At 63.3% G+C, this 17,267-nt stretch overlaps 1 protein-coding gene across 1 annotated transcript in view; it reads right to left on the bottom strand.

Moving 5' to 3' along the window:
* Positions 1 to 17,267, bottom strand: part of KAZN (kazrin, periplakin interacting protein) — a 426,675-nt gene that overhangs the window by 112,674 nt on the left and 296,734 nt on the right. The window contains 1 exon segment of the mRNA XM_055331474.1: positions 209 to 400. Within this exon segment, the coding sequence (XP_055187449.1) occupies positions 209 to 400 (192 nt within the window).

Raw genomic sequence — 17,267 nt, 5'->3', positions numbered from 1 at the left:
GGGACGGCACGAGCGTCCCACGGTGCAAGAGGCGGAATTGCACCACTAACGGGGCAGGGCGGCCTGAGCGGGGGATCGGGGGCTGCAAGGCCCCCGTGTCCAGGCCACCCCCCCCCAGACGCAGGTCCCTGGTCGCCGGCGGCCCCAGGGCCCAAGCCCGAGCCCCAGGCAATGGGAGGGAGGAACCTGCCGCCGCCTCGCCACTTACCCTGCAAGGCCTCTTTGGCTCTGGCTAGTTCCTGCTCCTTCTGGGCCAGCTGGACCCTGAGCTCGGTGGCCGAGAGGACCTCGGAGGACTTGCCGCCCTGGGTCTCCTCCAGGTCCTTCGTCAGCATCTCCTTCATCTGGCGCAGCAGGTGGACTTCCTCCTGGAGCCGGGACACTTCCTCCCGCAGGAGCCCTAGGGGACAAGGACACACGGTCAGAGGGAGCAAGACACCGGCTCGCGCTCGCTCACTTCTTCTGGGGACGCTTCCAAGGTGCCTTGCTCGGCATTCGAGGACTTTCCTGCACGGGTTCTGGCGAAGAAAACCCCCAAAGCTGGTAACCTTATTCCGCGAGGCTCAGCCCCGCGCACCCATCCGGTCCGCAGAGCAGCCTGTGGGACCCCCCACCCCGCCGCTGCTCCCGCTGCACCCAGGGCGTCCGCTCCCAAGGCCGACAGCACCTTCCCGCCAATAGGCGGGTACAAGGTGAGAACGGGGAGTGGACAGGAGGCAGCGTCCGGCCCCGACTTCGGGCACACCAGCTCCTTCAACCCTGTGGACGCCTTCCGAGGCGCCATGGATTCGGAAGTGGAGGCTTGGAGACATGAAGGAACTCCACGGGGTCATAAAGGTAGTGGGTGGCAGAGCCGGGATTTGAACCCAGACTCGGCCACCTGCAGAGCCTGAGCTCCCAGGCTGACACGCCCGGGAAACAGTCCCCAGCAAGCACCCTTGACGCGGGTCACGAAGCACGGAGCCTTCCGGAACCCAGCACTGCGCGACGCCTGCAGGAGGATGAGCGGTGGTAACGGGGACGCCGTGGACGGGGGGAGGGAAGGGCTCCCCGCACTTACACCCAACCCTGTATCCACGAGGGCCCGGGGATGAGGCCGAGGAGAAGGCGGCCCCCCAGACCCGCAGGCCAGCTCAGTTCTGCAGGTGCCAGACCCTGTCCAGGAGCAGACTGGTGCTCGGGTGTCCCCTCCTCGGGTAGGGAGACTATACACAGACGCGGGCCCGACAGCACGGCCTCGGCCTTCTTCGTGAACCCCACGCCTTGCTCTGCGCCGCCCCCCCCGCTGGCCCTCCCTCTGCCACATGCAGACTCCCGTACCTCAGGGCCTTTGCCCCTGCAGCGCCCACCACCTACGACGCCCCTTCCTTGTTCTTCCCGAGGCTGGTTCCTCCCTGTGACACACACCTTCATCCCCGGCCACCTCCTCGGAGGGGCCTCCCCTTCCTCCCTGGCTCCTCCTGCCAGGGGAGTCGGGGTGCAGCCCCGACTTGCTTCGGGGGGTCGCGGCGGTGGCACAGCTTTATAGAGCCCCTGGGTCCCCGGCTAGGTTCCCTCCCTGGCCAGGCACGTGGCCGTGAGCAGGTCCCTCCCCGCCGAGCCCCCGAGGCTCCCAAATGGGTCCAACGCTCATCGGACTGTGAGGCTCCCCCAGAGGTGGCCCCCTCACCCGGGCCTGCTCCAGGATGTCCTCACGCGGCACAGGAAGCGCCCGGTCCTGGGGAGGCGGTGGCTACCACGGAGGGACGTGTCACCTCTGCCCGCGCCGGGTGTGCTAGAGCACGACGCCTGCGCTCCTCGGGCATCCTGGGCTCACGGCGGGCGGGGCCGAGGGGCAGCAGGGCTGGGGTCCCCCCACCCGCAGGCCTGGCGGGAAGGCCACCTTGACTGCGACCCGCCTCGTGCTCCCCCTGCATCACCTTCTCCGAGGCCTCCTGGGTTCATGTGTGGAGGGGAGGCGTCCCCGCCGGCCCAGCGCCTCCCGAGCCCCCGTCTCCCACCGAAGCCGAGGGCCCCTGAGAAGCTCGGTCCTTCCCTCCTCGCCTGGGCACAGAGCCAGCGGGCAGCAGCCTCCCCTCCCCGATCTCCCTCAGCCACCTCTCAGCCCGGAAGATGGGACCTCAGGCTGCCAGGACAGCTTCCTCCCGTCCTCACAGGTGCCTTCCTGCCACTCGGTCCCCACCGCCACCCCGAGACCTAAAGCAGGCCCCCTCCGACCACCTGAGCACAGCCCTTATCAGTGTGGGAGGCCCATCTGTGCCCAGCGGGTGCCCTCCCCGCCCAGCAGCCCTGGTTACCCCGTCCCGGCGCCCTTGCTGCGGGGTCTGAGATGCTCCGGACAGTGTGTGGTGCCCCCCAGACAGCCGAGCTGACTCCCTCGGCCCACCTGTCCAGCCAGAGTTCGTGGGCATTTGCTCCGTGGCAGACACGGCTCCGGGCGCCGGGGGCCTTGGGTGAACGTCCCAGGAGGTCCCGACCTCAGGCCGGCGCTCCCAGACCCCACCGTGAACACGGGCCACAGGACCCCCGAGCCGCACTCTGGGAAGGCAGGCCCCCTGCAAGGGGGCGCCTGGCGCTCGGCCGTCGACGGGCTCGGTACAGGCTGCGAACTGCCCAAGTCTCTCAGCGAGACTGGAAAGTAGGAGGCTCACTGGGCCGCACCCCCCGACTCCCCTTGCCGCAGCAAGCACTGCAGGCTGCCCACAGTTAAGGCCCGGGGCAGGGTGTCCAGGAAGGAGAGGGGAACACCTTGGCCTCGAGAAATCTCCCATGAGTAGAAGCGGAACACACAAGCAAGCATAACACGAAGACGGAGCTGCATGGGCTTGCAGCACAAGGACGCCCGAAGTGCAAGATGGAGAGGGTGCTGAGCAGAGCAAAGAGCAGGAGCAAAGGCTGCGAGGCTAGGACGTCAGCGGTCCCTGGACAGGTGGGTGGAGGGAGTGCACAGGCATGAGGTGAGGAAGAGCGGGAGGTGTCCTGGAGAGCCATGCCAGGGTCAGATTATAAAAGGTCTTAACACTGACCACCTTTCTTGGGACCCCAGCCCCGGCCGTCTCTAGCGGTACTCAACACTCTGGAATTATCATTCTTGGTCCCTGCCGTACAGCGAGTGTGTCGCCCCAGAATTCACGCTGAACCCTCATGTGTGGTGGTATTTGCAGGTGCGGCCTTTGGGAGGGAGGAGGCCATGAGGGTGGTGCCCTGGTGTAGGATTAGCGCTCTGACACAAGAGACCCCAGAAAGCTTCCTTGTCTCTCCTACAGCACGAAGGCACAGCAGAGAAAGGCAGCCCCAAGGAAGAGGGTCGTCCCCAGACCCGGAATCTGCCTGCATCCAGGACTCCAGCCTCCCGGGGTGGGAGGGACGCTGTGGGGTCAGCTGTTGCGGACGTCCGTTAGGAGCCGGGAGACACTGACGCGCTCTCTCCCACCAATTCTCCTCCCCAGGGTCCGTCCCCACTCAGCGGTCACCTAAGGTCTGCCTCACAGGAAGGGGTGAGCGGCGGCTCCCGTATCCGTGGTCACAGGCGCCTCATCCTGCAGGCGGGGCCTAGTTTGTGTGTTCAGGGATGCGCTGCCTTCAACTGCCCCCAAGGAGCCAGGAAGGTTGTCCTCTATGTCTGTGCAGGTGGCAGAGAGAGTTTTCAAGGGACCTGGCTTCAAATCCAGTCCGGGCCAGGGCCTGGCTGTGACCCTGAGCAAGCCCCTTCATCTCTCGGGGTCGCAGGTCACGCTACGTGGGGCTAATGCCACCTGTGGGGGGGGGTTGCCAGAGTTAGGGGGAAAAATAAAAAAAAAAAAACAACCCCAAAGGGCCCCCCCCCCCGATGCACAGTTCAATCTGAATTTCGGGTAAACAATGTTTTATCCTAGAAGATTCTTTCGGATAAGCGTGTCCTGGATACTCCACGGGACGTATTTGTACTAAAACTCACTCGTTGCTGATCTGAAATTCAAGTGTGACCGGGCACGCGGTGTTCTATCCTGCAACACTACTCCCGTCCCACGGGGATTCGGGCAATGATACGGGACGGTCACGGGATAGGGCTGCGCCCGGGCACCTCAGAGGAGGGAGGTGGTAAAGGCAGAGGCCGCACGGCCTTCTCTGCACCCCGGCATCGAGGTGGGGGCGCAGAGCAGGATGGGGCCGGGCGCCCCTCTCCGCGGCCAACAGTGGCCAAGGCGGAGGGTTGCTGCGCTCACCTTTCTAGCAGGTGCACCTGACAACGGGGCCCCGCCCCTCGAGAGAGGCCCTGGAGCAGCAGGAGGGCGGGCCCGGGAGGCGAGGCACCTGCAGGAGCCAAGTCTCAGGAGACCAGGCTGGAAAAACAACTTCAGGGAGAGAGAGGCTCGGCCGAGCTGACTGCACCTGCCCTGGCTGGGTGTGTGCACACCCTGGGACCCTCCCAGGGGCACGACTCGGGACCACAGCCCATGTACGGGCTGGGGGGTGGGGGCCAGGCACGTGGCCTCCCTGGGCCTCGGATGCTTCACTTGTAAAGCGGGGGAGAGGGGACCACACAGCCCCGCTCGGCCAGCGTTGTGCCCCTTCGCCCCGACTCCCATGCCCCCCTGTGCAGACGGCACTGGCCATCCAGCGGGCAGCAGCTGGAGTTGGAAGCGCGGGGTCCGTGTCTCCGGGGAGCTGCTCCCGCGCCGTGTGACCTTGGGCGAGCCGCTGTTCCTCTCTGGGCCTTCGTACTATCGGTGCCCGCTCTGGGGCTCCGTCGGTTAAGCGCCTGCCTTTGGCTCGGGTCATGATCCGGGGTCCTGGGATCGAGCCCTGAACCTGCTTCTCCCTCTGCTCCCCGCGCCCCTTTCGTGTGTCTCTCCCCACCTCTCACAAAAAGAAATAAATAAAAATCCTAAAAACCCACATATCGGTGCCCACTGTTAATGCACCTGGATGGATGCCACTGACCCTGCATTTCTTCCCTGGGTGGGGGCGCGGGGGGGGGTCCCTCCTTGAGTCCACGCTGCTGAGCTGCTCAGGAGGGCAGTGGGCGAGTCACCCGTGGCTCCTCAAGGGCAAATGCATCAAAATTCAATTATTTTGAATGTAGTTATTTAAATATTTACATTGAATTTAATTGAGAGTCAGATCCTGGGCTGCGCCGGCCACGGTTCAGGCACCTGCGCGCAGCCAGTGGCCACGGGGTCGGGGCGCACAGGGCTGCGGGGTGCTGTTCAGTGCTAGTGTGCAGGGCCCAGGGACAGAGAGAAAAGGGGGACGTGGAGCTTGTTAAGTGCCCGGCGCGGCGCAGCCCCACAAACACCCACACAGGGAGCCCTTTGCCAAAGGCCAGGGGTGCGGAGGAAGAAGCCACCTTTGCCCGAGGGCGGGAAGAGGGAGGGAACTGCGTAGCCCCTGGGGGAGCTGGGCAGCTCGCACCTCGGGGTGGGGGGCCCGGAGTGGTTGGGGGGGGCTGGTGCCACAAACGCCGCACACTCAACAGAGCTCCCCGGGCCCAGAAAGCTGGAAGTCGGTGCTGCCAGGGAGACAGAGGCCCCCCGCCCCCGGGGACGCCGGCGTTGTTAGCAGGGCGCTGCCCTGGGAGGGGGCAGGCCCACTCACAGCCGGCAGGGGCGCCGGGGAGACCCCGCCCTTCTCTGTCTAGCCTGCTATCTCCTTTGGTTTGCAACAGCAATGAGCACCTGGTGTTTATTATTATTATTTTAAAAAGCCACTTCTAAGCCTTCCCTGCAGCTAGGGCTGTCCGTGCGACCCGGTTCTGGCGGGCAAGATGTAGGAGAAAGCCCCTGAGGAGGATGACCTTTTAAGGAAAAAGGGCTTTGCCTGCCCGTTGTCTGCCTTCTCGCCTGGAAAGCGGACCTGCAGCTGGAGCTGCAGCAGCCACATTGTAACAAGGAGGCAACGTGCACAGGGCCCAAATGCACCAAGTGAGGAGAATAGACCCTGGGGGGCCCGGAAAGCGCAGCTCAGCCCTGCCCCTGCACGGAGACCGAGAGCACCCGCTGGGCAGGAGAGCCTCTATGTCCCCGCTGACTCACCAGGTCACCGGAACCACAGCACTGTGGCCCACGGTGGGGTGTGTGCAGGAATCCCTGCAGCACAGAGGGACGTGGGAGCCCCTGCCCCGGGGAAGCCCCTGCTTCCAGGCTTACTTTCAGGGAGCTCCTGGGGTCAGGGGCAGGCGCGGCAGGAGAGGAGGAAGGAAGGGACTTTCCGCGGCTGGAGGCCATTCGCCCGAGTGGCCTGGACAGGGCCCCGGGGGCCCGGGCACCAGGGAGGTCTCCCGTGAGCTGCACCAGCCCTCGCGGGTCAGAGGTCTGAATGAAACCAGCTCTGTAATCACTGCATCACGGCAGCGGCTCCTCCTTCCCCACACTCTTCGCGCGGCAGGCTCTGTCCGGAGCGTTTAACGTGGCTTAGCCAGCTCATTCCTCACGGCCCTGCTGTGGTCACCCCCGTTCTGCAGATGCGCACGTCGAGGCCCGGGAGTTAGGCCACCTGGCCAGGGCCACACAGAGTAAAGAGCAGCTCCTGGGAAAGGACCTGGACGCGGGGCCAGCCCGTCCGTCTCCACAAGAGCAGGGGCCCTGCTCTTCTGCTCGCGCCCGGCATCCAGCACCGAGAGCCCCGTCGGGGCTCGGCTCCCGGAAGAAAGGTGCTGGGCACGGTGCCTGGGCGGCCTAGGCAGGACGGGCGGGTCTGGGGTCACTCCGCCTGGGGCTCAGGCCTGGCTCCTCCACGTCCTAGCTTGTTGACCTTTGAATAAGTGACTTCTGAGCTGATCTGAAAACGGAGCCCAGACCAGTCTCCCAGGCCTGTGGTAAACATTAAACAAAGCAATCGTCTAAGGGGGAACATTCCGGAAGGTTCTAAATAGGAGTCATGCGTAGCTTCTTACAAAACAGGGCACATTTCCCTGATGCCCTGACGGAAGGCCCTGGCCTAGATAATCACAGAGCCCGGGCGGGGAGCGCCCACCCGGGGACGGTGGATTAGGTGGCACAGAAGGCCGAGTGCCGGGTCCGGGGCTGAGGGCAGGGGCTCTGGGTGGAGGCCAGGCTGCATGAATGGGGCCAGCCTGGAAGGGGCCGTCCCTGGTGGCACCTGGGTGTCACCCTGATAAGCAGACAAGCCTGCACCCGTCAAACCTTGCCAAACTCACCCAGCACAGGTAACACCTGTGTGTTGTGCTGTACGTACATTGTGCTTCAAGGGGTAAAAAAGAAAAAAAAATCCAACTACAGCACTAACGTATTTTAGACGTTCCACTAAAAAATCATTTTTATAGTCTGTCCCCCAAAACCCAAGTATGGAGCCCGGCAGTCCCATGCCGCCCAGCAGGTCTCAGTGAAAGGGAGCGGGGCCCCAACCCTGCCCATCTGGAAGGCTCAGTGGCTGACCTCGGTCCCCGCACGGGAGGCCCACGTCCCAGGAAAGGCCAGGGCGGGCGCTCACCCGAGCTACGCACACACTGTGGGAGAAGCCAAACGCCAGGAGAAGGCTCCCAGCTGCCCCGGCCAGGGGAGGTCACGTCCAGGGGGCGCACCGAGTGCTCATGAGCTCTCTTCCGGGCCCGTCACCCCTCACGGAGCCCAAGGCGGACAGCGCTGCCATCTCCTGAGCACCTGCCTGCCTGCTCGATGCCACCCGCGGGACGGCCGGCTTCATCTCACTGCTTCCTCCTAGCACCCCGTCCAGGCTGTGGTGACCCCGCGTGAGGATCGCAGACGCTGGGGGTGCGTGGGGTCGCCCCCTCCAGCCACGTGCCCGGGAGGTGCCCCGCAGAGCCTGCCAGGCCGCGAATGCCGAGTTCCTGCCAGGGCCGGGCTGCAAATCTTCCTGTTATGGTGGAGCTTGTTCCAGAAACTAGCAATAGGACCGCCCTTAGAGGAATAAGACGTGAAGCCTGAGCTACTGTGGGCAAATCACCGAGAGACGGGGGCTTCTCAGGCCCAGGCCTGACGAGTAACAGGACCAAATGAGGCCGGTAGCCAGAGGCAGAGGGGAACCCCGAGAAGGCGGAGCCCGCTGCCCAGGGCGGGAGGGGGGCAGGTCTTCACGGCCTAAGCGCACCTCCTCTGCGCTCCTGTTTTCTGCTGGGGGAGCGCACGGCGAGGCGGCGCTGTGTCCGGCTGCAGGGCTATACGCCCTCTCTTCTGGAATTCACTCTCGCCATCATCGCGGTGAGACCAGGTGCCCCGTGCGCTGCTGCAGCGTGCCCGAAAGGTCCCAGGTCTTCACGCACACGAACTCTCAATCCTCACGGCAACTGTCGGGGGGGGGGGGGTCACCCGTGTGGCAGGAACTGAGGCACGGAGAGAAGAGAGTTCCCGCAGTTGGGCCTCGCCGTCTGGCTGCAGAGCCTCGGCCTGTGGCCACGGAGTCCTGTTAAGCCCCTTCTCCCGCCGCCGCGGCCGCCAGCCTGCAGCTCCCGCACCTGGCCCTCCAATCCTCCTGGTGCTTTCCACGGTCCGCATCCCGCCCGCATCCTGAACGGCCCCAGACCGCGGATCCTCGGCCTCTTGCTGAAGCTGCCCCAACTTCCGAGTGGGGCCGGGAGCCCTGGTTTCGGACAGTCCGGGCCGCGGGCAGCGGTGGTGGAAGCAGCGACGTGACCCTTGGTTCCAGCCCCAACCCCAAAGGGTCCTTCAAACTCTGTCAACGACTGGATTGGCGCAGGGAGACCCAGCCCGGTCGGCCTTGAAGGTCCCGGTCTGCCGACGGAGAGAGAGCCTGGCAGAGCCGGGGCAGCGGGCTCCGGGCCTGGTGAGGCCGGCCTGAGCTTCACTCCCCAGCAGGCCTCCCGCACCACGCCTGTTCCCACGCACCGCGCAGGTTCTCCTGTCCCTGCCTCGGTCCCCCCTTCTCCTGGACACAGAGCCGGCTCCGCCAGGCCAGGCCCAGCAGCGGGCAGGGAGCGCCGGGACTGCGGCGCGCTGGCGACTTCCGCGGTCTCTGGGCCTCCGTCATCCGATCCTGACGCTTACAGCCGTGGGGGTGACCAGGATGCAGGACAGCACTCACCAAACAGGGTGGGGTTCTCAGATATCACCCGGCACTCACTTCTCGGCAGCATTAGTGCCCGGCAGCTCCGGCCTGAGAGCCACCTGGTAACCCCTACTACAGGTGTGGGGGGGGTGACCGCAGGCACCCAGGGGATACAGCCCTTGTCGTTTTCTCATATTTCACAGTAATTATTATTATTTTTTCCCTTCAGGTATGCCGTTTAATCTGTCCTGCGGAGGCCGCCTCGTGCAGCTGCTGGCCCCTAAACACAGCTTTTAGCCAGACTCTCCGCGGGCCCCTGCCTGCCACACTCATCCTCCGGGCGGGCCTGCTGCCCACGGGCCCGTGGTTCCCACAGGAGCGCTCCACATCCCAGAAATCCGATTCTCTCCAGGGACGGGGGCCTCCAGCCTCCCGCTCCCCCCACCCACGCGCTGACTCAGCAGCGATTGCGGGCCAGGCACCAGCGACGCAGACCAGGTCGCAGGCTCAAGATGGACAGTCACAGGCTCAGAAGCAGGGACACCGGGGCCGGCGGGGGGGCGGGGGGAGTGGAGGGATCGTCACACAGGTGCCTCATTCACAGGCGGAACTAAGCCCGAGCATCGGTGCTGCAGGACGTGCTCCCTGAGGGCGCCTTGGCCTGATCCCTACAATATGCCCCATGAGGTCCCTGTGTCCTGTGTCCACGGCGCTACACGCCCAGAAAGCCCTTCTCGGGCCGTGGTTTGATGGTGCCAGAGCACTGACGGCCAGCAGGAACCCCATGGTCCTCTGGGATCTGCAAAAATCACTCAGCAAGTTGTTCTAGCTCTAGACACCATCTGGCTGGGACTGGGAGAGGCGGCATTCCCCTGTCACCTGGGCGGCCAGTGTCCCTGGCGGGCGGTGGCGGCGGCAGCAGCGATTGCTCGCGCCCAGAGCCTGGTGCCCAGGTGTCCTGGGTGGCCTCCAGGAGCCTGCTGCCACCTCCTTGCTGGGCCGGAGGGGTGGGGGAGGAAGGGGCTGTCCCCCACTCGGGCCCGGGGCACCCCTGCCCCAGCTCCAGATGCACCGCGTTCCCATTGGGGAGCAGCAGCACCCGCGGGAGCCGGTCCACCGCCTTGGGTGGGCTGACGGCGGCTGCCCCGGGACCCCGTGTGGTGCACAGAGGAATCTCCACACACGTGTCACGCTGAGCCACTGTTACCACTTCCTCTGCAAGGCGGGCTCATCCCCGCCTTTTCCACCTTTCTGGTTATCCCCTCCTGGATGGCGCCGCGGATGTTTCCAGTCTGCTAACATCTCTGGGCACCCCCTGCCTCTCCATTTGTCTTTTTTTTTTTTTTTTTTGATGCAGTGCTTCCATGTCCCTCTGGAGAGCTGGTCTCAGGGCCTGGGGTTCAGGTCTGGAAATGTGGCCCCGTCTGGCCAATCAAGAGTCCAGAATCACCCTGGCCTTGGTGATTGGCTCGGGAGGGGCACACGCGACCCCAAAGCCAGGCCGGTCAAGGCCAGCGTCTGGCCCACCCATCCCTCTCCAGAGGTGAGCCTGAGGATGAGCCTAGAGATGCCGGCAGGGGGCTCGCCAGGGGAGGCGAGTGTGGACGACATGCACTGCACTCAGGCAGCAGCCGTGTCTCGGGCCACACCAACCCGAGGTCAGGAAAAACCCTGCACGTGAGCTAATTCCTTCTTAAGCCAGGTGGAGTTGTGTTTTCTATCCCATCTCCCCGGGAGTGAATTCAGGGAACCTGCTTTTGTGCAGGATCGTTTTCTGGGCACCCGGCATCCCCGCAAACTTAAAGGCCATCTGCCGTATGCCAAGCGCTCCGAGCTCTCGCTCTCTTTCCTGAGCTGACGGACAGAATGGATACCGGGGTTCCCTCGCACAACACCGGTGAGCGCTCACGCCGTGCGTACTTCAAGCCGGGCTCGCCTCTGCACTCAACAGTCCCCCTCTGGCTTGAACCCCGGAAGGCACACACTTTCACGTCCTGCCTCAAGGCCACGTCCAGACGTCTCCCGCCCACATCAGCCTTTCTCCTTTTATCCCACCTGGAGGGGTCCGTGGACACCAACCCCACCCTCAGCCGCTGGGTCTCCTCCCTTCGTCGGAGGGCTCCAGCTCCCGTCTGGGTGCTGACCATGTGCCTGGCACTGAGCCTCAGCCCACCCAGTTCTCTTGCCGAGCCCGTGGGAGCGGGGCTAGCCTGCCCCCCATGTCGCACAGGCGGGGACATGGAGGCCGGGACAGAGGCACTGGCTGGTTCAAGGTGGCGCAGGTGACGCAGCTGGATCCCAACCCAGGAGTCTGAATGATGGCAGAGCCCATGTTCCTAACTACTGGACTAGGCTCCCAGCCCAAATACCGTGCTGTGCATATTTCTTGAGCTAAATGCCAGAACAAAAAGCCTGACAAATGGGCACAGTTCTAGAAGGAATCACGCCTGACTTCGAACTTCGGTAAGAACTTCCGGGGCCTCCATTCTTGGCTCTTGGAAACAAGCGTCGCCCTCCTCAAGGGCTGGCTTCTAAAGGAACACATCCAGAACCGGACCCAACCGCTCCGTGGCGTGGCCTCTTTCCCTCTCCCCCTCACCATGCGTGGCTCTCGCCTCTCACCCCTCCTCTCTCTTCACCAGCTCCAGGAGAAAAAAAGAAAAAAAACAACAACCCAAAACATAAAGGGGAGGGCGTGGTATTGGTTACACCCACCAGCTCAGGACACAGCCCAGCGTGCAATGAGCACGAAGTTCACAGCAAATTGGGTGGAATCAACTTGAGCGAGGCCTCGGCCTGCTCCAGCTTTCTTTCCCGCCCCTGAGTGCGAGTCAGCAGCAAAACACCTGCCTCCGTGTCCTTGTCCACCCATTAGCAGGAGGCACCGGGCAGATGGACGCTGCCTGTGCCACGGGTCGGAGAGCGGGTTTTCCGGGGGCGAGCCCCAGTGGGAAGAGCTCCTTCCTACGACTGGGAGAAGAAAAGCATTTCTATCTCCAGCAGTTTATACACAAAGTGAGGCCCAGGGGACGGGGCCTGGAATCCACAACCTTGACTGCGAGGCCACTGGCCACTATGGCCTGGAAACCAAACCAGAAACACGCTTCAGCTGGAATATTCTGCTCGGCCAGCCTCTGACATCGGCGCAGGGGTTAAAGGCATGGAAATGCGCCAGGCAGGCGCGGGCCCCACAGATGTAAACAATTAGGCAGAGACGAGAGGTGGCGACGGGGGCCCAGCCGATGGCTCTCCCAAGCGTCGCCTCCACACAAGGGTGGAAGCTCGGGGATCCCTGCATCTTCGGGTCCTTATTGCAACCAGATCCGGGCTTTCAGAAGAATTTAAACCAAGGTCCAGACGGTGGCCTGAACATGTGGTGAACCTGCAGGGCCCCCGTCCCAAAGGCGAACTGAGGCCAGCGTGTCTGCTAGGCCACGACCTCTGTCTCCCAGCGTGCTCGCCCACGACAGGGCGGCCGTGACAGCGAAGAGCAGCGGCGGTCCCAGGACCACGTCCTGGCTCTGGCCTTTCTCGCCTGTGTGACCTGCAGGCCGTGTCTCTGTTCTCACGCGGGAACCCACATAGTAAGAGGCGCATCTCCTGGTGCTGCCGCGATGTTCGTGGGTGATGGGGAAAGAAGCTGGAGAAGGGGCCTGGCACGGCGCAAGCCCCCGCTCTGAGGCCCCCCCGGAAGCGGTGGGAGAGGGGAGGGCATCACTGGGGGGGGGGGCGGCCGGGGAACCTGCAGCGCAGCAGGGCAGCCCGGGGAACGTGCTCCCGATGATTCTCCGGCCCAACTGAGCAGCTGCTCCAGGAAGAAATAAAATATGCTCCGCATACTTTAAATGTTTCGCTTATGAACACTGGGAGGGCCGCCTCTCTAAATGGTTTAACAGTAAAGTCAGGAACGAGCACGGGTCGCGGCTCTCACGCTGGAGCCCGGGCCAGGCGGAGCGCAGGGGTGGGGGGGCGCAGGAGGGCAGGCTGGCCGCCGGCGTGGAGCCCGCTGGGGCTTCCAGAAGGCGCCATCTGGGATTTTTCAGAGGGGCACTGGGATCACATCCTGGTGTCCTAATGTGAAATTGGATCCTCCCTCTGGAAACCAGGCCCCGGGCAGCCATAGGGGCGGAGGGGAGGGCCCTTCCGGCCTCGGCCGGTTTCCCACACTCCAAGGGCGCCCCGGGTTCCAGCCAATCGAGTTAATTGAAAAATTACCTTGGACTGAGAAAGAGCAGGCCTAAGCCACGGGGGACGGTTCCCAGGAGACCCTACTGGGTCCAGTGTGGCCGGCCTCGAACCTCGAACAGCCGCAGCTGGGAGGTCGGGCAGGGCGCTCAGCCTTGCGGGGACACAGGTCCGGTGCGACCTCCCAGCAGCCTCAGAGGGTGGTGTGATGCCCGCGGCCCCGACGAGGGCACTGAAGGGCCTGCCCCGGGCCCATACCTGGCGAGGGGTGGGCCACTGTCACGGGGCCACCTGGCTTCCCCCTGCCATACGTCTTCCCAGGATTTTATTCTCTGACGTGTCCCAGGGCCCCCAGCCCCAAATCCTGACAAGCATAACTCAGAAAGCACGCCCAGGCTGCCCGGCAGCTAGCGAGGCGGGATGGGGGCCTCCAGCCTGGACCAGGCGGCGTTTTCTCACGAACGAACAAGGCCGTGCGGCGGCCTGATCCTGCGGAGCTTCTTCCCTACTGTCCTCGTTAAGGGCAGTGACCCAGGCCCAGGGAACAGCTGCTCGCCCCAGCGTTCATCCGGGGAGCGTGGGGTGCGTGAGGCCTGGGCCCGGCTCCCTCCCCACCCCTGCAGGCTCTGGGGGGGGGGACAACCTTGCCTCTCGGGGCTGCTCTGTGCATCCTGTCCTCCTAGCCTCTGTCTGAAGGGCTGAGGGAGGGAGCCCACGATCCCAGAGTGGTTCATCCTGTCTCCGGAGACCTTGGTGGTAGCGGATTCCTGAACTTCAGGGTGAGGACCAACAGGGTCATGTCCCGCGGTCATGTCCCTCCTCCCGTCAGGCTACACCCTTCAGAGCTAAAAGTGAACAAAACTGATTAGAAAAACACCCCTACTTCGCTTGGGGAGCTTCAGCAGCGTGGACTGTCAACCAAACAGAATCCAGGCAGAAAAAGGTGGGGAATTTTGTTGGGGGGGGGGGGCGAGGGGGCAGGGGGGTCACCTCAGGCCCCTAATGAGCTACTGAGCTTCTCCCCCACGCAGGAGACCTCGGCCCCAACATAGAACCTGCGTATCCGTCTTTCCATTTCTGCCAGATGCTGAGCACCTCCCCGACACGCGGAAACGTGGCAGGGGCGAGGCCGTCGGGGCTTGAGTCCCAGCCTCTCCGTAGCCTCCCTGTGCCTCGGCTCCCTCATCTGTAAACTGGAGCAACAGGAGCCCCTCTCTCCCGGGGCGCTGTGAGGAGGAAATGAGCCACCGTCCGGGGGCCGTGGCTGCGCACGGAACAGGGCTCGGCCGGGCCGACACAGCGGCTTTCCTGCCAGTTCCCCCCGTCCCCCACCGTGGGAGCCACTGCCTTCTGGTTCTGAGACCAGCCCCTGCCTGGCAGCCTGGTCCTGGGTCCCCAGGGGCGTCTCCTGGAAACTCCTGACCCTGCTAGAACATTCTCTGCGGGGAGGTCTCCAGAGCGGCCGGGCCGCGCAGCCCAGCCCACGCGATCCGAGGCTGGAAGCCCACAGGAAGGGGGCACGGGAAGCCCGTCTTTGCCGCCCACCACCCCCGCTTTCTCGCTTACGAACCGAGAGAGAAAGAGATGTGACCCGGACCCTGCTCTGAGCGGCCACCTGCGTGCCACCCGACGTCCCCCCCCGGCCGTCTGGCCCACTCCACCAACATTTCACAAAGGTCAAATGCTTACTCCACTCCGTATGCCGCCTCTTGGGAGAGCAGAGGAGGAAACTATTCGAAAAATGTAACTCGAAAAAAAACCCCCACAGCGCCCCACCTCCCATCCCCGTCCCCCACACGCTCGCACACGGGCTCGCACACGCACGCACGGCTCACACCCAGCTCGACGGCACACATGACCGCGCCTTGGCACCGCTTAAAAGAAGTAGGAGGACAAAGAGACGATGCGGAAATTCTCACCCGGTGACCGGCCCCCAGGCTGCTTTCCCTGGAGGAATACAAACAAGCCTGCCAACCCGGACAGGGGGATCTTGAACGGAACAGCATCCTTCCAGGTCTTTCCGGAGCACCTCCCGGCAGGAGGCACGCGTTATGTGTCCCAGCAGCTCGTGGTCAGGGGCCCGCGGAGCTGGGGCCCGGGGATGCCGGAGGCCGGGGCTGCCCTCTCCCCATCCCCCGCCGCACAGCCCTGCGCTCTCTTGGCCGGAGGTGCTTTCAAGACCAAACGTGCTTTTCCTTGAAGTCTCTCTTCTACACCCTCCCCTGCCTCCCCCCACCAGGGAGACAACGGCACCAACTGAAGAACAGCGGGTTCTAGGTTCGGCTGCTGCGGACCCCGTGTGTGGCCTCAACGGAGCAACGATCGGAAGCTGGAGCAGAGACCCTGGACATGAGCGGCCTGGGGCGGGCCAACGGCTTTGTTGGTCCGTGTATCGCAGTCCAAGCCAGGCTCCTCCCACCCTACTCCCTTGGGCTGAACTTCTAGATCTTTTCTCTTTGACTCCACAAACTCCAAACCTGGAATGTCCAAGGCCTCGGGTTGGGACCCCTTTGCTGACACATCTGAAATGGTCTGAGGGCTCACGGCTGCATGAAGGAGGGCACGTGCCACTGGGGTGAAGCGAACTGGTAGGGTGGGGGGTGTTCGACAAGACCGAACACACAGGCCACGGGTTGTGCGTCCACGGTCGGACAAAGCGGCAGAAAGTAGGCCAAATGCAGAGTCCTAACGAGGAGCAGGTGTTCGCATTGTAACTGACTTGTAGTACGAAAAAGCCCCGTGTCCTGTGGGCACGCTGCCATCTCCCCCTGGAACCGCAGGCTGGTCACCAGCCAGGCCAGTGAGGTCACCCCGTCAGGGGTGGATGGCACATAGCTGCGGACATTCCAGGAATCAAAAACAAAACAAAACTAAACAAAAAAAAAAAAATCAAACGCAAGCTCTGCTTATTCTTCAGCCAAAGGCCCTGGACGATGAAGCTCAAACCCAAGAGGCCCAGGGACAGGGGGACAGCACCCCTCCGGTGCCTTTGCAGGTTAGCGGTTAGGTCAGCACGGCTTCCAGCAAAGGCCAGGAGCAAGGCCAGAAGGGTGTTCAGCTAAGATCCTTTCAGTACTTGTGAAAAATAACCCGGGATAACCCCCCAGTGCCCAGGAAATTGTGCCCCTGATCCCCAGAGAAAGCTGTAAGTCTCCTTCCAAATGAGCATTTTTTTTCTCTGTGTGCACACCTGCAAAAAGCTCCTTTGGGGGAAGTAGGGGGACACCCAGACCCCTACCCTGGGCTGGCCCGGCCTGGCCTGGCAGGTAGGCAGCTGACTCAAACATTTCCAGGCAGAAACTCAATCTCCTTTGTCACCTGGCCTGCAAGTATTGTTTTTCTCCTCCACCTTTGTCCTCCCCTTTCTGTAATCCCTCGGCTGCCTGAAAACGTTCACAGGACCCTCTTGCCAAGTGGCTGTTTATTTGGCCACGGATGCTGCCTACGGGGCCGCAAAAGACGTATGTGAACTTGTCACTGCTTAGGTTTTGGTTCCTTTTGAACCAGGAGCTGCCAGCAAGGAGGGGTGGGGTGGGTGGTGGTGCAGGGCTTGGGAAGAGGGAATGCAGAAAAGGGGAAAGAATGGTGTCCTAAGTGCACAGCCCCGGCCCCACCTGTCCTAACAGCATCCTGTGGAGCTTCTAGCTGCCTCTCCCCACCCCACCCACCCCCGCCTTGCTCCCAGGTCGTGCTGCTCATGTCTTCAGGACCCTGCTGAGTCCCTTTCGACAAACAGGAGAGACAGAACACACAGCTCGGTGAGGGGACACTGCTAGACGAGCAAGGGGTGCTTCTGGCACCAGCGGCTCTCATCTACTGTCAGAAAGGGTGCCCGGAGGGGGAGGAGAGAGGTGAGGTTGGTCAGGCCGGGGGATCAAGGCAAGATGTCCTGCCCACCCCCTGCTTCTAGCACAATCCGCTCTGTCCCGACTGGGAAGAGAGATGGGGGGAGGGGGATGAAGCCGGGGTGCAGGGAGGTGTATGGGATCCTGTGCCATGGCAGCTGTTGTCTCATGTCAACGAAACAGACTTAGTGTGGGAGATCACCTGGTAGGATGCGGGCCAACAGGTGGATGCTACGATGAGATCGACTTGGGGCTCCCTATGAAGGTGAATGC

The sequence above is a fragment of the Nyctereutes procyonoides genome, unplaced genomic scaffold (genome assembly GCF_905146905.1).
Source record: "Nyctereutes procyonoides isolate TBG_1078 unplaced genomic scaffold, NYPRO_anot_genome, whole genome shotgun sequence".
Classification (NCBI taxonomy): Eukaryota; Metazoa; Chordata; class Mammalia; order Carnivora; family Canidae; genus Nyctereutes; species Nyctereutes procyonoides.
Note: the sequence above shows the minus strand (reverse complement) of the source record. Positions and strands in the feature narration are given on the sequence as shown.